The sequence below is a fragment of the Coregonus clupeaformis genome, chromosome 24, assembly GCF_020615455.1.
Source record: "Coregonus clupeaformis isolate EN_2021a chromosome 24, ASM2061545v1, whole genome shotgun sequence".
Lineage (NCBI taxonomy): Eukaryota > Metazoa > Chordata > Actinopteri > Salmoniformes > Salmonidae > Coregonus > Coregonus clupeaformis.
The window spans coordinates 48113602-48139884 of record NC_059215.1 but is presented as its reverse complement, the minus strand read 5'-3'; the positions used below and the strand labels follow the sequence as shown (position 1 = coordinate 48139884).

Sequence of the window (26283 nt, the reverse complement as noted above, 5' to 3'; positions counted from 1 at the left end):
GAAATCCTTAAAACACCAATAGTCCAGTGCATCTTTTCCAGCCAGATTACTGTAGTTTTACATCATTCAAAACAATGAACCGAACACTTGAGCCAATTTTATTGAGCCACTGGTCAAATAAGCATTCACGTTGTCCTTATATTGTAAAAAGGTGATTATGTTATTTAACACAATATACAAATGAACCTGTATTTGAAAAATAATTGTATGATACATTACTCAGCGATAATTAAAAATCACACTTCAAAATCACCATGTGGTAGTGAATGAATAAAGCAGGAACTATCATGATGGAAGTGTGGTGGCTTCGTTGGCTCACAGTTATGCCTTTACCTTCTCTTCCTTCATTAGCGTAAAATGAAATAACCTGTAGCCCAAGACCTTGATGGATCTTTGGACATTCAACATCGATAAGCATCAGAGAAACAGTCAGACAATAGACAGTATAATAACAATAACAATAAAAATAATTTAGTTGAATTTAACAGTACTCTTCTATTCAGATGACCTCTTTATCTTGTCATGACAACGAAAACTGAAGTTCTTCTCAGATATGGAGTTGTCCTAGCCTGAATCCCAGATACGTTTGTGCTGTCTTGCCAACTCAACTTTAAAAATGACAGCAATGTAGTTGGCAATACAACACAAACAGATCTGGCACTCAGGCTAGAGTTGTCCGGTCAGTAGTACCACAATTCTTGAGTGTAAATTCTTCTGAACAACTTCTAAATAACATGCTTCAATTAAAACAAAATTATCTGAGTCCGAAACGGCATCCTATCTAGTGCACTACTTTTAACCAGAGCCCTAAGGACCCCTGTCGAAAGTAGTGCACTAAATAGGAGATAGTTTGCTATTTAGGATGCACCTAAAAAAAAAAATCTGTTTCAGGTCTTTGGATAACAGTAAAACCTGCCTTCAAATTCCCTCAAGAGAAACCAAGTCTCTAAAAATCAAGTCTTTCCAACAAAACAGAAATTCACTTTCTTCTGCAATTTCACGATTGTCTCTTTCTTGCCCAACGTGGCTTGGGTTATAGCTACGTCGTGTTGCCCTTCCATCTTGGATGGGCCGACCAAAACGGGTCTTTCCTTAGCTACCATGTGGTTGTCATTGTCGGTCACTGCGAGGAGTCTCCCATCAGGTGGACAATGAGCTCGTAGGTGGAGAGGACGATGGCTGTGTTGGGGATCTGTCTGATGAGCTGTGGAACGAGTCCTCTGTAAAAAGCAGCGTAGCCCTCCTCCACTGCAACCAACCGTGCCGTCTGGAAGAAGTACTGGTATTTGCTTCCCTCTTCTCGCAGCCTTGTCCGAATCACCTCTGATGAAGGAAAGAAGGGGAGAAATGAAGAAAGATGCGTTACAATTAGAACGTGATTTTGAACGCAGTTTATATAGTATTTCACCAAAGACGGAAGGAATGTGTGGAGTTTTAGAAGTCCAGTTTTTCTAAAAGGCTGCTCACTCAACTTAGTATTGAGTCATGTGTGTAGGTTGGGCCATTGTCAATTAAAAGCTGTTGCGCTTTGCCTCTTATGTCAATGTGTGTTGTTGTAGTTGAGTTGTGGTATGACAAGTTAATACCAAAACATTCATTTTATTCATACCAGTTAATCCCCATGCTTACCGTGTGGGTAGGCTATGCAGGAAGCACAGCCCTTAGCGAAAGCAGCTGCCATCATCAGGCCTAGGAAGTCCGACGCCCCTTTTTCTGTCTCGCTGTTTGGCGACGTGAAGCGCGCTTCGTTCAGGCGTTTCTTCAGCGTCTCGTAGATCAGGAAACAGATCATGGTCTCGGAGATGCCAGCGTAGGACGCCGTCAGCCCCCGGTAGAAACCTCTCACGCCCTCAGTCTTGTAAACGTAACGGGCACACTGCAGCGCGTTAGTCTTCCTCTCACCTCGCGCCCTGGAGAAAAGACAGTCAGTATTTGATTTAAATCCCAACATCAGCAGTTGTCACAAAGTGTTTTGGCAGAAAATTGAGAAGAGGTTAAATTAGATACGAAAAACAAACATTTTCCTGCAGGAACGTCATTTATGGGTGGTAGCCTACAATCTGAACTTCTCCTACAAGAGTGGTTTTGCTATATTCTGCTAAGGTGTGCCCTAATGCAGACGACCAAGAACAGAGGTGTCAGGGGCACAATACCTAGTCAACAACACAACCTCAAGCAGATCAAGTGTTGTTTAGTGTGGGGAAGTGTGCATACAAATACTCAAGAGACCAATACATCCTGTATTGTAATGTCCACTGTTACTTTTTTTACCTTTATGAAATGTGCATTTAGCATGATACAAACTTTTTCGAAATATATTCGTCTAACAAATTCATTTTTTCCACTAGTTAGCTATAGTTTGAGTGACCGACTACCTATATGAACAAGTCTGGAGGGTAGACGGGTCACCAGACATACTTATAATATGCCATTTAGCAGACGCTTTTATCCAAAGCGACTTACAGTCATGCGTGCATACATTTTTGTGTATGGGTGGTCCCGGGGATCGAACCCACTACCTTGGCGTTACAAGCGCCGTGCTCTACCAGCTGAGCTACAGAGGACTTGTAACTGTGACCTCACACGGTCCTACTGCTCTCTGCATCCCAAATGCCACCCTATTTCCTACATAGTGCACTACTTTTGAACATGGATCTGGTCAAAAGTAGTGCTCTATATAGGGAGTAGGGTGCCATTTGGGATGCTGCTTCTGTGTAAATATAGCCTCGTCCTCCAGCGCAGCCTAATGCGTCTGCAGCTGGGGTATTTATGGACCTGCCTGGACACGTTAACCTCTTAAGGATCGGACCCATTTTTTCCCTCTCCAATTTCCGCCTAAAATGACATACCCAAATCTAACTGCCTGTAGCTCAGGACCTGAAGCAAGGATCCGCATATTATTGATACCATTTGAAAGGAAACACTTTGAAGTTTGTGGAAATGTGAAATGAATGTAGGAGAATATAACACATTAGATCAGGTAAAAAAAAAACATGTTTCCTTTTTTTCTTCTTAATTGAAATGCAAGAGAAAGGCCACAATATAATATTGCAGTTTAGGCGCAATTGAGATGTTGTCCACTAGATGGCAGCAGTGTGTGTGCAAAGTTTCAGAATGATCTAGTGAAGCGTTGCAATACTGGACTATTTTGTATCAAGTCTGCCCAAATGTGCCGAATTGGTCAATTGATACATTTTCAAGTACATAACTATAGAGAACATACAAAAATGATATGGTAATACAAAATATAAGTTTACACACTCCCAGGAATGTCATACATGATGGATCATTAGCTTATACACTTTCACACGTCTAGATGGCCGGTCGGGGTGTAATAGCTACTGAACATTGGACAGTGCAGTTAGATTAACAAGAATGTAAGCTTTCTGCCCATAGAAGACATGTCTATGTCCTGGAAAGTTTTCTGTTACTTACAACAGTCATGCTCGCATGTTAGCTCAACCGTCCCAAATACGGGACACTGATCCCGTAGAGGTTAAACCATGCACACTGCGTAACCCAAGGACAGGACAGCTACCAAGATGGGGGCCCGTCAAAGATCACATTACATATGGTGGTGACTGGTGATACAGTGCATTGGGAAAGTATTCAGACCCCTTAACTTTTTCCACATTTTGTTAGGTTACAACCTTATTCTAAAATGGATTAAATTGTTTCCCCCCCCCCATCAATCTACACACAATACTCCATAATAACAAAGCAAAAACAGGTTTTTAGAAATGTTTGCTAATTTATTTAAAAATAACCTGAAATATTACGTTTACATAAGTATTCAGACCCGTTACTCAGTACTTTGTTGAAGCACCTTTGGCAGCGATTACAGCCTTGAGTCTTCTTGGGTATGACGCTACAAGCTTGGCACACCTGTATTTGGGGAGTTTCTCCCATTCCTCTCTGCAGATCCTCTCAAGCTCTGTCAGGTTGGATGGGGAGCGTCGCTGCACAGCTATTTTCAGGTCTTTCCAGAAATGCTCGATTGGGTTCAAGGACATTCAGAGACTTGTCCCGAAGCCACTCCTGCGTTGTCTTGGCTGTGTGCTTAGGGTCGTTGTCCTGTTGGAAGGTGAACCTTCTCCCCAGTCTGAGGTCCTGAGCGCTCTGGAGCAGGTTTTCATTAAGGATCTCTTTGTACTTCATCTTTCCCTCGATCCTTGACTAGTCCCCCCAATCCCTGCCGCTGAAAAACATCCCCACATCATGATGCTGCCACCACAATGCTTCACCGTAGGGATGGTGCCAGGTTTCCTCCAGACGTGACGCTTGGCAATCAGGCCAAAGAGTTTAACTTTGTTTTAATCAGACCAGAGAATCTTGTTTCTCATGGTTCGAGAGACTTTAGGTGCCTTTTGGCAAACTCCAAGCGGGCTGTCATGTGCCTTTTACTGAGGAGTGGCTTCCATCTGGCCACTGTACCAGTTTTCGCTTTGTCATTATGGGGTATTGTGTGTAGATAGCTGAGGATATCGTAATAATAAAAAAAAAAAATCTATTTTAGAATAAGGCTGTAACTAAACAAAATGAGGAACAAGTGAAGGGGTCTGAATACTTTCCTAATGCACAGTAATTACACTACCTACAGTTACCCTTTAATGTTCTGCTTCCATTAGTAGAATGTAAGAACTACAGAATAATAGAAAGGTGCCTACCTTCTCTCCAGCTGCATCCTGGTCTTAACCATCCAGACGGGGTTCATGAGGGAGTTTGTAACAAAGGCTGAAACAGGAAGTAGAAACAGAGAGCTTCATGTCATATCACTGGATGGAGCAAGAGAAAGGGACAGAGTTCATTTTATATATATATATATATCTCTGGTTGGGAGTTCAGGGAAATAACAAGAAGGTCAGGGAGGTCAAATCCCCCCCCAGGATTCCTGACAAAGCAGAAATTAAATCATTATACAACACGTTATATAATAAATATACACGTGTATTACATACACACATTTTGGTTGACAAAATTCCACTACTTTTTCATCACACTTCGGCGCAACAAAAACGTTACTTGTTTATACAGCAGGTATAAAACCTGTATTGTTTATACAGCAGGTATAAAACCTGTATTGTTTATACAGCAGGTATAAAACCTGTATTGTTTATACAGCAGGTATAAAACCTGTATTGTTTATACAGCAGGTATAAAACCTGTATTGTTTATACAGCAGGTATAAAACCTGTATTGTTTATACAGCAGGTATAAAACCTGTATTGTTTATACAGCAGGTATAAAACCTGTATTGTTTATACATCAGGTATAAAACCTGTATTGTTTATACATCAGGTATAAAACCTGTATTGTTTATACAGCAGGTATAAAACCTGTATTGTTTATACATCAGGTATAAAACCTGTATTGTTTATACAGCAGCTATAAAACCTGTATTGTTTATACAGCAGGTATAAAACCTGTATTGTTTATACAGCAGGTATAAAACCTGCATGGCTCTATTGCTTCGTTTCATACAGAATACGAGTAGAGTGCTCCCACGTCCCCTACGCAGGCTCCCACGTCCCCTACGCAGGCTCCCACGTCCCCTACGCAGGCTCCCACGTCCCCTACGCAGGCTCCCACGTCCCCTACGCAGGCTCCCACGTCCCCTACGCAGGCTCCCACGTCCCCTACGCAGGCTCCCACGTCCCCCTACGCAGGCTCCCACGTCCCCTACGCAGGCTCCCACGTCCCCTACGCAGGCTCCCACGTCCCCTACGCAGGCTCCCACGGTTCTATGTGGTCTGCTTCAGACTGGGTCTCACCTGCGAAGCCAGCGGAGGACATGTGCACCACTCCACTGTTAGGGACGAAGATGCCATTGAACGTCTCCTTAGACTTTTTGTAGGCAGCAAAATAAATAGCTCTGCAAAAGACAGAAGACAAAAAAAAAAAAAAAAAAAAAGGGTGAGAAATCGTACAGACGGATTCCTCCTTCAACGCATAAACAAATGTACCTACCAGTATATTTCTTAGTGAGTGCGTGTGCCTCTCTTTCACTGTGTTTTATAACTGCCGTGTGCGTTTATGTAACGTCACGTTTCCAGGTGCTGCCTGATGCCTGGGAAGCAGCAGCTTTTGACAGAGCCAGCTAAGTGTGCCATGTGTCCTGTCCAGAGCAGTCCGCGCCGCTTCTGGAACAGCCCATCCCATCACAGGCAGCAGCAGAATGGGTTGAATAAGCACGGAGGCAGGCCGGAGGGGGGGGGTGAGAGAGAGATGGGTCTGGACTAGTGCTATTCTCATTCTGAATGCCTGGCAGCGTTTGGAAGCTGGCTGATATCATGGGGGAGAGTGGGGTTCAGCTGGCTGATATCACGTGAGGGGGTGGGGGGGTCAGGTCAGCTGGCTGATATCACGTGAGGGGGGTGGGGGGGTCAGGTCAGCTGGCTGATATCACGTGAGGGTGGGGGGTCAGCTGGCTGATATCACGTGAGGGTGGGGGGGGTCAGCTGGCTGATATCACGTGAGGGGGTGGGGGGGTCAGCTGGCTGATATCACGTGAGGGGGTGGGGGGTCAGCTGGCTGATATCACGTGAGGGGGTGGGGGGGGTCAGCTGGCTGATATCACATGAGAAAGGGAGGGTCAGCTGGCTGATATCATGGGGGAGAGAAAGGATCAGCTGGCTGATATCATGGGGGAGAGGGAGGATCAGCCAACCACTTATTGACATGGGGTGGGGGGGTTCCCCAGAGTGATCCCCCCCTGCTTACTGAGATGACTGTATACTATGTCACTGTACAAACCCAAGGGGTGTAGAAATGTCCATTTATCTGAATGGCAGCGTTTGGAAGTTGGGCGATGACATAATGCAGAGAGAGAGAGGGACAGAGACAGACACCACAGGGAGGACGGTATACTATGTACTGTATGTATATCATGGCAGTGAAAAATTGCCATTTATATATACGGTCCATTGAGCCTTTTGTGAAGGGCTCAGGAACCAAGTCTACACTGGGATCATCCGGTTACCTTCAGAAGCTGTATTTTCTGTGCCTGGCTGTTACGGCTTGATAGATAGTGTGGTGTGTGCTTTCAGAATGGCTTTCGAATATCTCTATCCGAGAGTGAAAACATTGACTCCATTAAACATTTAGCCAATTTGTTGTTAATGCTTACATAAAATAAGTGCCAACGGTGAAAGTAAAAAATATGTCCAGTCACACTTTTTCCACCAGAAGTCATTAGGGAACATGGTAGCAAAAACTAAAACAAGCATTCCTTACTGGACACGTTCAGATTGTGCATTCGGAAAGTATTCAGACCCCTTCCATTTTTCCACATTTTGTTACGTTACAGCCTTATTCTAAAATGGATTAAATCGTTTTTTCCCCCTACATCAACCTACACACAATACCCCATAATGACAAAGCAAAAACAGGTCTTTAAAAATGTAGCAGAAAAATATTCTAAAAACCTGTTTTTGCTTTGTCATTATGGGGTATTGTGTGTAGATTGAGGGAAAAAACGATTTAATCCATTTTAGAATAAGGCTGTAACGTAACAAAATGTGGAAAAATGGAAGGGGTCTGAATACTTTCCGAATGCACTGTAGAACCTCCCCATTTATGACCATGTTCTGCCTACTGAACAGGACTCTGCTTTCTGTTCTCCTTCATTACACTGTTCTCTTCACCCCACTGTTCTCTTCACCTTCACTCCACTGTTCCCTTCACCCCACTGTTCCCTTCACCTTCACTCCACTGTTCTGTCCACCCCACCGTTCATCATGTTCACCCCACTGTTCTGTTCACCCCACTGTTCTGTTCTCCTTCACCCCACTGTTCTGTTCTCCTTCACCCCACTGTTCTGTTCTCCTTCACCCCACTGTTCTGTTCTCCTTCACCCCACTGTTCTGTTCTCCTTCACCCCACTGTTCTGTTCTCCTTCACCCCACTGTTCTGTTCTGTCCACCCCACTGTTCTGTCCACCCCACTGTTCTGTCCACCCCACTGTTCTGTCCACCCCACTGTTCTGTCCACTCCACTGTTCTGTCCACTCCACTGTTCTGTTCTGTTCTCCTTCACCCCACTGTTCTGTCCACTCCACTGTTCTGTCCACCCCACTGTTCTGTTCTGTTCTCCTTCACCCCACTGTTCTGTTCTGTTCTCCTTCACTCCACTGTTCTGTTCTGTTCTCCTTCACTCCACTGTTCTGTTCTGTTCTCCTTCACCCCACTGTTCTGTCCACCCCACCACCCCACTGTTCTGTTCTGTCCACCCCACTGTTCTGTCCACCCCACCCCACTGTTCTGTCCACCCCACCCCACTGTTCTGTCCACCCCACCCCACTGTTCTGTCCACCCCACCCCACTGTTCTGTCCACCCCACCCCACTGTTCTGTCCACCCCACTGTTCTGTCCACCCCACTGTTCTGTCCACCCCACTGTTCTGTCCACTCCACTGTTCTGTCCACCCCACTGTTCTGTTCTCTTCACTCCATTTCCAGTGTACTACTGAACAGAAGACAAAGGGCCCCATTTCTTTTTTTGGGCACCAATGCATGGCGAAACAAATGTAATTAGAGACGTATTTGTCTTAATTCAACAACACAGCAGTAATAATATCTTAAAGTCTAAAAGCTGGTCCTTGGTAATGACATAATAAAAGGGTGAGTGTGTGGGAGGGAGGATGTTAAGGGTGTGGACACAAACACGACTTACACCAAAACGAATGCAGTCCGTGTGCCATATAGTAGACTTACCTTGAAGGGGCCACCCCAACAAGATTGGGACCCAGTCCCCGGAAAAGCGACCTTGGTCCCTCTTTCTCTAAAATTGACCTATAAAATATGGAGAAAAAAACAAACAAAAAAAAAAACAGTCAATTGAATATTACACTTTCATGTTTGACAAGAACATCTATTTAGGACGTGTATTCAGTAGTAGGGACAACAGTGGTAGGGTTAACGGCACTGTACGGTCACTCCCACGTCTGCAGCGGCCATGCAGCATTTACCGCGATGGGTATATTGTTCAATTTAATCATTAGTGATAATTCAGTTAATTTATCGCGATATTAATTTTTGTCCATATCACCCACACCACTGGAGATTGTTTTGGACGAGATCCTACTCTCACCCAGTACCCTTTGAAACTGGAAATGCACTATGAAATCAGTCTCTTCTGGGGGATTGACTTCTCACTCTCACACACACACACACACACACACACACACAAAGGAGAGAATTACATTTATTCCAGTAGCAGAAAAATAGGTATAGCCCAGATGGGTCGACACAACAGGACTAAAGCATAAGTACCGCTCTCTGCTGTAAACCTTATTTAAAGGACACTGTTATTCGCACCTTTTGTTTTCCCCTCACTGTAACGACGTCATTTAATTCAATTCGGCCTTAAAAGAAACACCCTTCAGGAAATAAAGGATTTAGAAGTTCTCATGTTATGGATTTACAGAGCTAGTTATCCTGTCACTACAGACAACATTGGATAAACAAGGATTTTGGAGACTAGGTTCATTCAACGATTATTGGCGAAATTAACCAAAATGGATGCTTGAAGATTGTGGAGTCACTTATAATTACAATGGCCCACTTCCAAGCGTCATTTTTGGTCAGTTTCAAAGGTCAAATGATAAAACTGCACTGGATGAAAAGGTTGAGAATATTATTTGAGCCATTCACCTCTGAACCATTCAGCCGAGTCCAGTCCGGACTGGTTCAGTCAGTCAGCCAAAGGCCCCCAGCAGTAAACCCTTGAGGTGAGAAACATGAGAAACCACAGACCACATTCGGGACGTCATTCAGCACTGCTTCCTCCTCGTGTTCAATTTGGCAGAGGCACAGTCACGCCATCGCTTTCACACTGTACGTGGTCTGAGGCAACCTTCCCTGCCCAAAACAGGTCCTGGGCCTCAGGCGAGGGACATTTCCACAGGTGGCATCAGCACTTACATAAGTGTCCTCGCTGTACTGTGTGTCAGTGCGTGTGCGGGCGCTCCCCACAGCTGGCAAACATCTCTTAGATTAGAACAGGATACTCTGTCTTTAATCTCTAGTACTTGCATATAAAAACAGGATTAATTGAATGGCCTTTAAAAAATTAGTAGCATCAGACGTCAAAGCCAGGAACACGCTAGCCTCAGATGAGCCTCCTCTTTAGACAGAATAGAGACACAGGCCCGTTTACACAACTAGGGGCAGCATCCCAAATTGCACCCTATTCCCTAATGTACACTACTTCTGACCAGGGCCCATAGGACAAAACATGTTCTAGCCTATTCTTAGCCTGGCAGCCCTGCGTGTGGCCTGGCACAACACCACTACCACAGATCCCGAAGGCTACATTCTGCAGCAAGACAATGATCCTAAACACACAATCAAGTCTACGTGAAAATGGTTAAAAAGCAACACATTTTAAGTTTTGGAATGGCCTAGTCAAAGTCCAGACCTAATCCCAATTGAGATGTGACAGGACTTGAAATGAGCAGTTCATGCTTGAAAACCCACAAAATTGTCGCTGAGATAAAGCAGTTCTGTATGAAAAAAAAATGTATGCACTCACTAACTGTAAGTCGCTCTGGATAAGAGCGTCTGCTAAATGACTAAAATGTAAAATCTTAGGATTTGACTGCTACCTCTCGGGTTGGGTAGCAAGGAATCACGAGAATGGTCTTTTAAGTAATCACTGATCTGACATACGTAGAATGGTGTACTGTAACAAGCTTTCCATTGCATTGCTTTCACAATTATGTCATGTCAGAAGTGTGGAATGAAGCATTCATTTCAAGAGTATTCAAAAATTCCTCCACAGCAATGTGAGAGACTGATCAGCAACTACAGGAAGCATTTAGTTACAGTCGTTGCAGCTAAAGGTGGCACAACCAATTGCTGTTTATATTCAGAACCACATTCCTGTAAAGATTAGAGACGATCTCATGTTAAATACTGTTTAAGTAATATGGTTACAGGTTCACCTGCCTCACCTAAAGCCCGTTCTGGTGGGAAGCTGCTATAGACCACCAAGTGCTAACAGTCAGTATCTGGATAATGTGTGTGAAATACTTGATAATGTATTTGATATCAACAGAGAGGTATATTTTCTGGGTGATTTAAATACTGACTAGCTTTCATCAAGCTGCCCACTCAAGAAAAAGCTTCAAACTGTAACCAGTGCCTGCAACCTGGTTCAGGTTAAAAGTCAACCTTCCAGGGTAGTTACAAACAGTACGGGAATGAAATCATCAACAGGTATTGATCATATCTTTACTAATGCTGCAGAGATGTGTTTGAAAGCAGTATCCAAATCCATCGGATGTAGTGATCACAATATAGTAGCCATATCTAGGAAAACCAAAGTTCCAAAGGCTGGGCCTAATATAGTGTATAAGAGGTCATACAATACGTTTTGTAGTGATTCCTATGTTGTTGATTTAAATAATATTTGTTGGTCCGTGGTGTGTAATGATGAGCAACCAGACACTGCACTTGACACATTTATGAAATTACTTATCCCAGTTACTAATAAGCATGCACCCATTAAGAAAATGACTGTATAGGCCGGAAGTAGAGGCCTGGGCATTGTTGTTCACTAATTTACCCCAAGTAGGGAAAGGATGGCGGGGTTGAAAAGTAATAAAGGGGAGTATATATATAAAAAAAACATGGGGGATTGGAAGTGATGCAGACAATTACATTGATGGAAGTTACAATCTGCAATATTAAGCTGATCTACCCCTCAAAAAAATAAAAAAATAAAAATAAAAAGACTAAAAACTGCTAAATCCCTGTGAATTGATGCTTTACTATACTGGCTCAAATAGCCGACCAATTAACCTGTTACCAACCCTTAGTAAACTTCTTGAAAAATTTGTGTTTGACCAGATACAATGCTATTTTACAGTAAACAAATTGACAAAAGACATTCAGCATGCTTATAGGGAAGGACATTCAACAAGCACAGCACTTACACAAATGACTGATGATTGGCTGAGAGAAATTGATGATAAAAAGATTGTGGGGGCTGTTTTGTTAGACTTCAGTGCAGCTTTTGACATTATCGGTCATAGTCTGCTGCTGGAAAAACTGATGTGTTATGGCTTTTCACCCCCTGCTATAATGTGGATAAAGAGTTACCTGTCTAACAGAACACAGAGGGTGTTCTTTAATGGAAGCCTCTCCAACATAATCCAGGTAGAATCAGGAATTCCCCAGGGCAGCTGTCTAGGCCCCTTACTTTTTTCGATCTTTACTAACGACATGCCAATGGCTTTGAGTAAAGCCAGTGTGTCCATGTATGCGGATGACTCAACACTATACATGTCAGCTACTACAGCAACTGAAATAACTGCAACACTTAACAAAGAGTTGCAGTTAGTTTCGGAATGGGTGGCAAGGAATAAGTTAGTCCTGAATATATCCAAAACTAAAAGCATTGTATTTGGGACAAATCATACACTAAACCTCAACTGAATCTTGTTATAAATAATGTGGAAATTGAGCAAGTTGAGGTGACTAAACTGCTTGGAGTAACCCTGGATTGTAAACTGTCATGGTCAAAACATATTGATACAACAGTAGCTAAGATGGGGAGAAGTCTGTCCATAATAAAGCGCTGCTCTACCTTCTTAAACAGCACTATCAACAAGGCAGGTCCTACAGGCCCTAGTTTTGTCACACCTGGACAACGGTTCAGTCGTGTGGTCAGGTGCCACAAAGAGGGACTTAGGAAAATTGCAATTGGCTCAAAACAGGGCAGCACGGCTGGCCTGATAATATGTATGTCAATCTCTCCTGCCTCAAAGTGGAGGAGAGATTGACTTCAGCACTACTTGTATTTGTGAGAAGTATTGACACATTCAAAGCACCGAGCTGTCTGTTTAAATGACTAGCACACCGCTCAGACACCCATGCATACCCCACAGGACATGCCACCAGAAGTCTCTTCACAGTCCCCAAGTCCAGAACAGACTATGGGAGGCTGGCCATTGATAATATGTATGTCAATCTCTCCTGCCTCAAAGTGGAGGAGAGATTGACTTCAGCACTACTTGTATTTGTGAGAAGTATTGACACATTCAAAGCACCGAGCTGTCTGTTTAAATGACTAGCACACCGCTCAGACACCCATGCATACCCCACAGGACATGCCACCAGAAGTCTCTTCACAGTCCCCAAGTCCAGAACAGACTATGGGAGGCGCACAGTTCTACATACAGTGAGGGGGAAAAAGTATTTGATCCCCTGCTGATTTTGTACGTTTGCCCACTGACAAAGACATGATCAGTCTATAATTTTAATAGTAGGTTTATTTGAACAGTGAGAGACAGAATAACAACTAAAAACTCCAGAAAAACGCATGTCAAAAATGTAATAAATTGATTTGCATTTTAATGAGGGAAATAAGTATTTGACCCCTCTGCAAAACATGACTTAGTACTTGGTGGCAAAACCCTTGTTGGCAATCACAGAGGTCAGACGTTTCTTGTAGTTGGCCACCAGGTTTGCACACACCTCAGGAGGGATTTTGTTCCACTCCTCTTTGCAGATCTTCTCCAAGTCATTAAGGTTGAGGCTGACGTTTGGCAACTCGACCTTCAGCTCCCTCCACAGATTTTCTATGGGATTAAGGTCTGGAGACTGGCTAGGCCACTCCAGGACCTTAATGTGCTTCTTCTTGAGCCACTCCTTTGTTCTTGGGGTCATAGGCAGCATTCCTCCTCCTCCAAACATGGCGAGTTGAGTTGATGCCAAAGAGCTCGATTTTGGTCTCATCTGACCACAACACTTTCACCCAGTTCTCCCCTGAATCATTCAGATGTTCATTGGCAAACTTCAGACGGCCCTGTATATGTGCTTTCTTGAGCAGGGGGACCTTGCGAGCGCTGCAGGATTTCAGTCCTTCACGGCGTAGTGTGTTACCAATTGTTTTCTTGGTGACTATGGTCCCAGCTGCCTTGAGATCATTGACAAGATCATCCCGTGTAGTTCTGGGCTGATTCCTCACCGTTCTCATGATCATTGCAACTCCACGAGGTGAGATCTTGCATGGAGCCCCAGGCCGAGGGAGATTGACAGTTCTTTTGTGTTTCTTCCATTTGCGAATAATCGCACCAACTGTTGTCACCTTCTCACCAAGCTGCTTGGCGATGGTCTTGTAGCCCATTCCAGCCTTGTGTAGGTCTACAATCTTCTCCCTGACATCCTTGGAGAGCTCTTTGGTCTTGGCCATGGTGGAGAGTTTGGAATCTGATTGATTGATTGCTTCTGTGGACAGGTGTCTTTTATACAGGTAACAAACTGAGATTAGGAGCACTCCCTTTAAGAGTGTGCTCCTAATCTCAGCTCGTTACCTGTATAAAAAGACACCTGGGAGCCAGAAATCTTTGAGAGGGGGTCAAATACTTATTTCCCTCATTAAAATGCAAATCAATTTATAACATTTTTGACATGCGTTTTTTTCTGGATTTTTGTTGTTGTTATTCTGTCTCTCACTGTTCAAATAAACCCACCATTAAAATTATAGACTGATCATTTCTTTGTCAGTGGACAAACGTACAAAATCAGCAGGGGATCAAATACTTTTTTCCCCTCAGTGTATAGTCATGACTACATGGAACTCTATTCCACATCAGTTAACTGATGCAAGCAGTAAAATCAGATTTAAAAAACCAGATAAAAATACACCTTATGGAACAGCGGGGACTGTGAAGCAACACAAACATAGGCACAGACACATGCATACACTCACACAATAACATACGCACTATACACACACGTACACATGGATTTTGTCTTGTAGATATGTGGTAGTAGAGTAGGGGCCTGAGGGCACACAGTGTGTTGTGAATGCATTGTAATGTTTTTAAAATTGTATAACTGCCTTCATTTTGCTGGCCCCAGGAAGAGTAGCTGCTGCCTTGGCAGGAACTAGTGGGGATCGATAATAAACCCCAGGAAGAGTAGCTGCTGCCTTGGCAGGAACGAATGGGGATCGATAATAAATACAAATAGAGTGGAAATAAAATATGTACCTTTTTTTTGTTATTTGTAAACTCAGGTTCCCTTGATCTAATATTAGGTTTTGGTTGAAGATCTGATAACATTCAGTATCAAGAATTGCAAAAATAGAGAAAATCAGAAAGGGGGCAAATACTTTTTCACAGCCCTGTACACAACATGGTGAAGCCATTACCACAAGACCTGTGGTAGCCCCACACTTATAAGAGCCCTTACCGTAAGACCCTTAGTAGACTAGCCCCACGATAATAAGGAGAAGGACAACCCCTTACCGTAAGACCCATAGTAGACTAGCCCCATGCTAATAATAAGAAGAGGGACAACCCCTTACCGTAAGACCCATAGTAGACTATCCCCATGCTAATACCGGTAATAAGAAGAGGGACAACCCCTTACCGTAAGACCCATAGTAGACTAGCCCCATGCTAATAATAAGAAGAGGGACAACCCCTTACCGTAAGACCCATAGTAGACTATCCCCATGCTAATAATAAGAAGAGGGACAACCCCTTACCGTAAGACCCATAGTAGACTAGCCCCACGCTAATAAGAAGAAGAGGGACAACCCCTTACCGTAAGACCCATAGTAGACTAGCTCCACGCTAATAAGAAGAAGAAGAGGGACAACCCCTTACCGTAAGACCCATAGTAGACTAGTCCCACGCTAATAAGAAGAAGAAGAGGGACAACCCCTTACCGTAAGACCCATAGTAGACTAGCCCCATGCTAATAATAAGAAGAGGGACAACCCCTTACCGTAAGACCCCTAGTAGACTATCCCCACGCTAATAAGAAGAAGAAGGACAACCCCTTACCGTAAGACCCATAGTAGACTAGCTCCACGCTAATAAGAAGAAGAGGGACAACCCCTTACCGTAAGACCCATAGTAGACTAGCTCCACGCTAATAAGAAGAAGAGGGACAACCCCTTACCGTAAGACCCATAGTAGACTAGCTCCACGCTAATAAGAAGAAGAGGGACAACCCCTTACCGTAAGACCCATAGTAGACTAGCTCCACGCTAATAAGAAGAAGAAGAGGGACAACCCCTTACCGTAAGACTCATAGTAGACTAGCTCCACGCTAATAAGAAGAAGAGGGACAACCCCTTACCGTAAGACCCATAGTAGACTAGCCCCACGCTAATAAGAAGAAGAGGGACAACCCCTTACCGTAAGACCTGCAGCAGGCCAGGTGGTGTAACGGTGCCTGAGCCTGGTCTGATGACCCCAGTACCATTGAGCGTGCCCAGTTGGACCTGGAACACAGGCCGGAGCGCGAGGCCTGACGACTGCAACCTGGTCTTCAGCACCTCCAGAGGACAGGTCACGATGGCTCCCACCGTACCACTACATCTGTAGAGAGGAAGATTAACATACGGTAACATTTATATAACACGGTAATAACACGGTAATAATACATTCTAATCTCAGGCCGTTTTAGTCAGGTTTACTACATCTGCACAGAGAATAGGAAAACAATTAATCAATTAACATGGCGGACGACAATAGAGACTGAGCTCCGATAACGGTGGAAAAGATGACCATAGACCTCCAGAGGTGGAGAACCTTAGCTGTTGCCCTATGCAAGTGAACCAGCCTTTTGACAGGCCAATGGTAGACTATAAAATACAAAAACTAACGTCTATTTATATTTGTGCAATTTGTGGTGTCGTATGATTATACCGGGTGAAGTAAAGGAGTCCTGCTGTCTGTTTCAGTGTTATCAGTGAGATTCAGTAGGGTCACATTTCCCCAGAAATTGTTTATTTCTCCCTCTCTCAAGGAATGTATATTTCACCATCAAGATACAGAACAGTAGTTATGCAGTAGCAGCTACACAGTGCTTTTATGGCATTACTAAAAGAGACAGTGTCATGAACAGGCTCTCAAATGTACTCTATACACATCCGGTACGAAAGGTCATTGAACCCAGATGCTGTCATTTGACTGAAGCTACAGATGGAACAGAATAAGGGGACAGGGTCTCACAGCCTAACCCTACATAGCCGTTTCTAAATGTCCAAACCATGCACTTCATTTGATTTATGACCTCAAACAAGTGAGAAATAGTCTTGCGTCACGGAAGATATTAACCTGTCTACAATCCCCGTCCATCCAAGACAAGTTTAGGTGTGACATACGGAATCAGATTAGTTTAGCGTAACCTCTAGTTGCAGGGGTGTCGAAATCATTTTGCCCCCCGGGGGACCGCATTCGGTCTTCAACGAGGTCCGGAGGGCCGCACTGAAAATGGGTTATTTCCTTGCCGTCTTAATGTGAAAACAGTTGCTTTTGTTTTGGTGATTATTAGCGAGCTGGACACAGTCAAGATTTGGTTTTAGTCCTTTTTTTAAAAAAATTATTTATTATTGAGTTACATCATAATATTTTAAACATACAGTGCCTTCAGAAAGTATCCATAACCCTTGACTTTTTCCACATTTTGTTGTGTTAAACACATAATGACAAAGTGAAAACATGTTGAGACATTTTTGCAAATGTATTGAAAATCTACTTTGCATAAGTATTCACACCCGAGTCAATACATGCTAGAATCACCTTTGGCAGCGATTACAGCTGAGAGTCTGTTTGGGTAAGTCTACGAGCTTTGCACACCTGGATTTATTTGTATTCTTCAAGCTCTGTCAAGTTGGTTGTTGATCATTGCTAGACAGCCATTTTCAAGTCAATTTAAGTCAAAACTGTAACTAGGCCACTCAGGAACATTCTAAATTATGTTGTGTTGGTAAGCAACTCCAGTGTATATATGGCCTTGTGTTTTAGGTTATTGTCCTGCTGAAAGGTGAATTCGTCTCCCAGTATTTGTTGGAAAGCCGACAACCAGGTTTTCCTCTAAGATTTTGCCTATGCTTAGCTCTATTCCGTTTATTTTTATCTTTAAAAACTCCCTAGTCCTTGCCGATGACAAGCATACACATAACCCACAACTGCGTGGCCAAACACGACTCCAACACCATCATTAAGTTTGCTGACGACACAACGGTGGTAGGCCTGATCACCGACAACGATGAGACAGCCTATAGGGAGGAGGTGAGAGACCTGGCAGTGTGGTGCCAGGACTACAAACCTCTCCCTCATTGCAAAGGGTCTGAATACATATGTAAATAAGGTATGAGTTTTTTTTATTTTTTATTATAAATTCGCAAAAATGTCTAAACCTGTTTTCGCTTTGTCATTATGGGATATTGTGTGTAGATTGATGGGGGGGGGGGGGAAATAATGTAATCATTTTTAGAATAAGGCTGTAACGTAATAAAATGTGGAAAAAGTCAAGGGGTCTGAATACTTTCCAAATGCACTGTAGCCCCTCCAGTAATTTAATAGCATCTCTATAGTTTGACACCCCTTGCTCTAGTGTGTGTATCCTGTTCTGAACCTGTAACTGACTGACTGGCTGTACTGAACGTCTAAAGGGCATATTGTGTTGAAAGCAACGGCTTCCAATTCCAAACACATAGCTATCCATTCACTCGGTTTATCATAAGCATCTCCTAGCGGTATGGGAGGCAATGGGAAAAACATACTGTGGATGAGACAGTTGCGTAACCCTACGTGTGGCAGTGGCACGTATACTAAACACAGCATGGGAACAAGCCATATCATGGAAGTCCTCCAGACACCCAAAGTTAACATTTGAATCAGTTCAAATGTGAAACCAGAAAACGACCATTAATAGGGCATTCATTTACAAGTGAAGAAGAGACCATTGCATGTCACGTTAGCCTATGTAAATACCGTTCTCAATGTCTCGTCTGCAGTCAGTGTGCAGCTTAGAAAGGCAGGCTAGATTAGATTCTTGGATGTCAATCAAAAAAATGTAGTATTGCCTTGACAATGATATCAGAGGAAACTAGTCCGTGTGAGCTTGTCACTTATGATGTTTGCTCTATTCTACTGTAGCTACTAAATATTTTTTATGTCCTGATTTGATAAAGGAAGCGTTCTCACCATAATCCTCACCACTATAGTACTTAACATTGGCTGTTCTAATAAATATAGGGCCTATATAGAGATAACTATATGACTTGCATTTATTTTCCTCTGTGGGGAATATAGGATAATATATCCCCCAATTAAATGGAATAGCAGTTCTAGGTATTGAATAGTGCTTTCCCAAATGTCAAGAGCTGTCAATGGGGTGACCTTGAGTGACAATGGTCCTACTAGCTTCCAAAGAACCTTGATAAACTTCCAAGTTCAAGCCGGATAGAATTTCTCATGAATTGCAAGCTACATATTAGCTCAAAATACATTTTAGGTAGCTTTTGATCATCTTTTATACATCTTAGAATATAATAGTATATAGCTATCTATAAATATAATAGATTGCTCTATTCTAAGCTGCTGTAACTAAGACGAGACCGCTTGCTAGCTGCAGCACTTCACATGGTCACATGGATGACTGACTGACTGGGAACGATTATGTAACGCGAGGAGGACATATTCTAAGGTCAGAATAGACTCCGACATTTGCCAGTTAGCTAATGCCACATCAAATTAAAAAACATTCACAACATTAGTTGTTGTATTCGAGTTCATATCTCAAGTGTTATGACCTTTGTAGAAATAGAGAGCATTACAAATGGCTAGGTTTCCCACATTTCCTCTATAAAAAGTTAGCTAACTGTTAGTTGTATAGCTAAACTAGCGACGCTTCAGAAATTAATATCCGGTTGATTAGTCTAGCTAGCTAGCAGTGAGAAGAACAATAGTTGGCCACCTGACATTGCATAACTAGACGAATGATACAATAAACACTTGTTAGCCAGTTAAAATACTGTTCTGGAATCGCTAGCAAAATTGCCGAATAACACAGTCCACCATTAGAACTAGCTAGCAACCTCATGTAGCGAGCGAGGCCTTCTCACTCCTTGGGAACGAGAGCAATTAGCTAGCTAGCTAGGTAGTGACATTTCGGTTTGGCGAGAATATGATTAGCTTGGTCAAGATGGAGCACAAATATTCTAAAAAACGACAAAGCAAGTTGCCGAGTACCCATCAATCTAACGCAATAGCTAACATAATTTACCACGAAAAAAGCAGAAGCCGACTAGATTCCTTTTAAAATATTCAGCTATGCTAACACTAGTTAGATAGAAAGGTCGGAAAGGAACACTTACCCCCCTGCGAAGAGATGTAATAGCGTATTATTATTCTGTGCCATTTTTTAAAAATATAACCATAATCTTCTTTGTCTTCTCGTAAATGTAATCTTTATAAATCAGATGCGAAAATGTGGTTTATCTTCCTCATCAGCTGTCCACCCGGCTTTCTCTGAAGCTTTCCAAACTCTGACTAGTATTCTGCCAGCAGCACAAACGATGACGTCAGTATCGTATGGTAACGACAAAACCTTCAAAATAATAGCCTGCATTTGAAAACGTTGCAATGTGGATAACTCATTCAAATGATATTGAATTTTAATCAATGGCCACTTTTATTGTGCCAACAAGAAAATGCAATAAGTAATTTCTGAATTTTTTTTTTAAAAAAAGGGTTTTGAAAACATTTTTTAAAGACCAATAATGAAAAAATACAATGTTGACATTGGTATGTTGAGAGTATTGGGCTGTAGAGAGAACTGTCCTACCTGGCTCAGCTAAAGTGGGCTGGGAAATACTCACTAGGGTCTCTACAAACCAAATATGGTTCGTTTTGGAGGGGGACTGGAGTCAATAAGTATCCCATATACCATGTATTGCATTGCAGTGAATAGAGTGGGTGGAGTAAAAGCCAATTTATGCTTGATCTGAAAATGTGGTCGGAAGCTTCGTACGGAGGGTATGACGCAATTGCGGAAGCATGCAGAGGCCTAATCAAGCTTCATTTTTACATTTTAGTCATATAGCAGACGCTCTTATCCAGAGCGACTTACAGTTAGTGAGTGCATACATTATTTAATTTTTTTCATACTCGCCCCCCGTGGGAATCAAACCCACAACCCTGGCGTTGCAAACGTCATGCTCTACCAACTGAGCTACATCCCTGCCGGCCATACCCTCCCCTACCCTGGACCAATTGTGCGCCGCCCCATGGGTCTCCCGGTCGCGGCCGGCTACGACAGAGCCTGGATTCGAACCAGGATCTCTAGTGGCACAGCTAGCACTGCGATGCAGTGCCTTAGACGACTGCGCCACTCGGGAGACCAGCTTCGTTCTGCATCGCTGTGCGCCTCTCAAATGTTGTAACAATGCGAAGGGCTCTGTATAGCTCTGCATTGACATGATTGGTTGACGGTAGGTGGGGGGGGCCGGTACGTCCTGTATAAACACAAACTTACCTCCTTGACAACTTCCTTCACAATAGCTCTGCTCTGTTCCGCTAAGCGCAAGAAGTATGAAAGCCCTGACGTCTGCATCACAGTAAATGACCATGCAGAGTCTTTAAGGAGTCACAAGCACTCTGTATTAAACCCGTTGCCCAGCACAAGAGACCCATTTAAGTCTTGCAGACTCTATTGAGTATGTCCAATAACACATTTGTATTTCATTAAAAGTGTATTTCTTTAAATATACCCTACACAATAGCTTTCAACGTAACAGGTCCTCTGTAGCTCAGCTGGTAGAGCATGGCACTTGTAACGCCAAGGTAGTGGGTTCGATCCCCGGGACCACCCATACACAAAAATAAAATGTATGCACGCATGACTGTAAGTCGCTTTGGATAAAAGCGTCTACTAAATGGCATATTATATTATTATTTATTATATTAAACTTTCAAAAGAAATGTTGATATAAATAATACACTATTACAATTAAAATATGTCAAATTATCAATTTATTTTTTCAAAGGTGGTTTCAGTGCTGTGAAAAACAATTGTACTGCACTATAGTGCAAAGCAACAACAAAAAAATCGATATTCCCAAAGTTTAGCATTTCTTTGCAGGGGGACTCTTATGTTGAAAACAAAATCCGCGATCGTGCTGGCAGGATAATATCCTGCTGCTAGGAGAACGGTAATCAAATTCTGCGCAGAATCTGAAGAATGTAATTTGTGTCATGGGGGCTGGTCGGGGGCGTTGACCATGACGTAGAGAGGTCTGGCAACAACACAACCGGGAGCCTCTTTCATTTATTTATGGCAAGAAGATTGACAGAACAGCTGACAACGGAGAGATAAATCATGTATCTAATTAAACAATGTACTCAAGGGAGTGCATCTGATGTCCTATCCTGCCCTTCTCCTTCTTTTAGTCCAGGTTACTGATAATAAAGAACTGGACAGGTGGAAATAATTATAAAGGGTTATATACCTTATAACACGTTACTTTCACTTAGCCAGTGTACTAAATTAGTACATAAAGGAGATTTTATGGCGTTTTTAGATAATTGATGTTAAAGGTTTAAAAAATGACATCATTTTTATACAAATTTATAATCATCAAGAAATGATCAAATAGTTTGACAACCCTGTTTGAAAACGTTGAAATGATATCAAACTCAACCATTAGATTTTCCAGTGATGAAGACAAGGATGTGCAAAATGGGTCAACTTTGAGTGAGCACCTCTCCGAAATATTTGTAGAAGTGGTCAGTTACTTTCTGACCACTTTTACCAAGGGCAGATATATATATATATATATATATATATATATATATATATATATATATAGAAAGTTTAATTCAAATCAAAAGGGATGAGGTCAAAAAGTGATTGAAATCAAATGGAACGACCCAGAGGGGTTAGCAAGAGGAGGTCTTGATGCATACAGAGTGATTCAACTAGTGGGACACACACAAGGCTAGCTTTATATCCATAGAGCAGTATGACTACACCTGGTCACTACACCTGGTCACTACACCTGGTCACTACACCTGGTCACTACACCTGGTCACTACACCTGGTCACTACACCTGGTCACTACACCTGGTCACTACACCTGGTGACTACACCTGGTCACTACACCTGGTCACTACACCTGGTCACTACACCTGGTCACTACACCTGGTCACTACACCTGGTGACTACACCTGGTCACTACACCTGGTCACTACACCTGGTCACTACACCTGGTGACTACACCTGGTGACTACACCTGGTCACTACACCTGGTGACCACTTCAGGGAAATCATATGGCATGTGCCCAATCCAAGTCCCGTACCCCCTACCCTTCAGCACAATCATTGAACTTACCACCCAAGGCACTCCAAGAACTGAAAGGACATGTAGTCAGCAGGCCTGGTAGAACATCAGAATCACCCTGGTAGAACATCAGAATAACCCCGGTAGAACATCAGAATCACCCCGGTAGAACATCAGAATCACATCTTAAATGGCTACTAAGGTGCAGGTGCTTTCATGTGTGTCTGTTTAAAAAAAAAAGTGTTTGTCATGGTTACATGTTTTGTCCTTGCGATTTATTGATGCGGAGTGATGAAACAATTTCATAAAGTACTACTCTACTGTACATGGTATCAAGGTTAATATCCTATGGAGTACAGACAGAGAAGTCATTCAACCACCTGGAAATCTGGTCAGTGGAAATCTGCTGACTGATCAGTGAACCAGTTTTTATTTTTTTATTTTACTCTGAGCAAAAATACAACTGGTTTGTTGACTTTTATATAGAAGTAGTAGACGTTCACTGTTTGGTTTTTGTTGCAGGAGGCAACACTGCAGAATTATCAGAGTAAAAAAAAAACTGTTTTGATCAGAGGTCTTTGTTCTGATCACACACACACACAGCTAAGCCACTACAGCAAACATTTCACTTGGGGTTGAATGTTTTATAAGAGATCCTTTTGACTTTTGCGATTCAACTAAACGGTCATTAAGGTAGCTGGTGCTGTAAGGCCAGTATGTGCCCTTTGGTTTCCCCTGACGGTTAGATAAGGAAGATGCCGGTGGAGCTCCCTTTTCCTACTAATCAGACACCTTTATCCAAAGTGCGTGCATATTTTTCATACGGGTGGCCCCAGTGGGAATCAAACCCATGATCATTGCAACCGACAGATTAGTAAGGTTGAAATACAGTGTCGAGAAAAAGGTTGTGAACCCTTCAGAATTACCTGGATTTCTGCCTAAATAATTTTTGCGGGGCAGGACAGCTCAAACCAACATCTCCAATCTCGTCTCATTGATTGGACTCCATGTTAGCTGACTCCAATTCGTTTTTGGAGAAGTCATTAGCCTAGAGGTTCACATACTTCTTCCAACCTACACTGTGAATGTTTAAATGATGTATTCAATATAGACAAGAAAAATTACAATAATCTGTGTGTTATTAGTTGAAGCACACTGTGTGTACGTCTATTGTTGTGACTTAGATGGCGATCAGATCACATTTGATGACCAATTTATCCAGAAATCCAGGTAATTCCAAAGGGTTCACATACTTTTTCTTGCCACCGTCTTCACACAATTCAGAACCATTTCGATTCCCACTTGCTTCGGCTACCCTTGTTGATAGTTTTATTTATTTATTTATTTATAGTTCGAGCGCCAATGAAATCATACAGAACAAAGTAACTTGACAGCACAACACAGAATATATAATTTGAAATAAACTTTTATTATAGTTACAAACCATTTCATCAAGGAATACTAACCAAATGAGTAGTTGCAAGCGAGATAGACATTTAAAAAAAAATTACTATCAGCGCAGCACAGTCAAGGCTCAGCACAATGCCAAACGGACTACATCTGGACATTTAAAAATACTAGACAGAAAATGTCTCATAATATGACAATATGCTGTCAATAATTTGTACCCTCTTGGCATCACGTTGCAGCAGCACGTGTGGATTGGCTTTTCTCCAATTTTTCTTTACATTACTATTGTACGTCCCAAATGACACCCTATTCCCTATATAGTGCACTACTTTAGACCAGAGCCCTATCGACCCCTGTCAAAAGTAGTGCACTATGTAGGGAATAGGGTGTCATTTGAACCTATGATATCCAACTAAAACAAATAATAGCTAACTAATTAAAAAAAGACCCCATACCATCCAATAACACCCCACCCCCCCCAGTCACGTTTCAGGATCCCCGATCCCTCTACTCAAACAAGTCCTCTAAACACATTACAAAACATTCTGTATGGGTCCAAAGCAGGAAGAGAAATCATGGACACTGTACAGTGATTGGCTTGGTGGGCATTGAGAAAACATCAGCTGCTGGTGCACGCTACAAATGATCACAGCGATGTCATCCGTCAGTTTATATAAAAAGCTCTCCAATAAAAACTGTCTTTAAAATCTACGATGTCCCCAACAGTACATAAAACAACTAGGCACTTCAAATATTACAGAAATAAAGTTAAAAGGGATTGCAGAGTTAAAGGGATTGTTCATCGAAAAAACTAAATAACATAATCTTGGTTTCCTTACCCTATAAGCATTCTATGGACAAGGGGAGACTAGGTAAACTAACCAAAAGCGTGGACTGCACTAGAATGATTGGGAACTAAATATGTCATTTGGTTGAACTATCCATTTTAAGGGTAGGGGTTAAAGGTCACCTTGAGATACAAACTGTGGTGGTGGTTCTTCCAGGAGAAACGGAGATCACTCACCTCCTCATCAACATTAGAGGTCAGTGCTGGTCTGTCCAGCCTACCGGGCCTAGCAGACAGCACTGCAGTGTAAACACACTGGGTTAAATCCCCCCCACTGGAGAAGTCAACCGTCTTCTACTGATGAGAGTGAGGACGGTGAACAGCAACTAACTTCATAAAACCTTTAAGAAAATCTCTCAACAATTATATAAAAGGAGTACCATTTCATGGTGGTCCTCTGTAGCCGTTGGTAGAGCATGGTGCATGTAACGACAGGGTAATGGGTTCGATTCCCGGGTCCACCCATACGTAAAATGTATGCACGCATGACTAAGTCACTTTGGATAAAAGAGTGCTAAATGGCATATATTATTGTTGTTGTTGTTATGATAGACCATCAACAAGAGGGGGAATTATAAAGACATGAGAAATGGCAACACCTTGTGGTCAGATAGTGTTGGTGTTTGGAAAATAATTTTTTAACAAACTCAGCACTTCAATGGGGTCATAAAACTCATCTATTCTACCACACAACTGCCCCTCCAAACACATCTATCCTACCACACAACTGCCCCTCCAAACACATCTATTCTACCACACAACTGCCCCTCCAAACATCTATTCTACCACACAACTGCCGCTCCAACAAACTTAGGGAGTGAAAGGTTTGATTCCAACACACTATTCTAACTATTTACCAACAGGACATGTCATACAGCCATCACTAATCTAACTATTTACCAACAGGACAAGTCGTACATGTGTCTCACGTGATTG

General features: G+C 42.5%; 1 protein-coding gene and 1 long non-coding RNA gene across 2 annotated transcripts; both read right to left on the bottom strand.

Moving 5' to 3' along the window:
- Positions 1-82: 82 nt before the first annotated feature.
- On the bottom strand, positions 83-20306 carry LOC121537731 (solute carrier family 25 member 33). Its single transcript, XM_041845338.2, has 7 exons — positions 20127-20306; positions 16156-16338; positions 8711-8788; positions 5772-5872; positions 4668-4734; positions 1630-1910; positions 83-1323 (listed from the first exon to the last, which is right to left on the bottom strand). Exons 1-7 carry the CDS (start codon positions 20168-20170, stop codon positions 1121-1123), a joined length of 957 nt encoding a protein of 318 aa, XP_041701272.1. The 5' UTR covers positions 20171-20306; the 3' UTR covers positions 83-1120.
- A 4192-nt stretch (positions 20307-24498) lies between these two features.
- Positions 24499-25809, bottom strand: LOC121537734. The gene is made up of 2 exons (XR_005995124.2): positions 24900-25809; positions 24499-24806 (listed from the first exon to the last, which is right to left on the bottom strand). It is a non-coding gene; the product is annotated as an uncharacterized LOC121537734 (long non-coding RNA).
- Between the last annotated feature and the right edge of the window lie 474 nt (positions 25810-26283).

Coding starts and splice junctions, on each gene's coding strand:
- LOC121537731 (XM_041845338.2), bottom strand. CDS start 20,170: ATGGCACAGAATAATAATACGCTATTACATCTCTTCGCAGGGGG. Junction 16,339..20,126: donor TTACATCTCTTCGCAGGGGG/GTAAGTGTTCCT, acceptor TCCTCTCTACAG/ATGTAGTGGTACGGTGGGAG. Junction 1,324..1,629: donor CTGCATAGCCTACCCACACG/GTAAGCATGGGG, acceptor TTCCTTCATCAG/AGGTGATTCGGACAAGGCTG.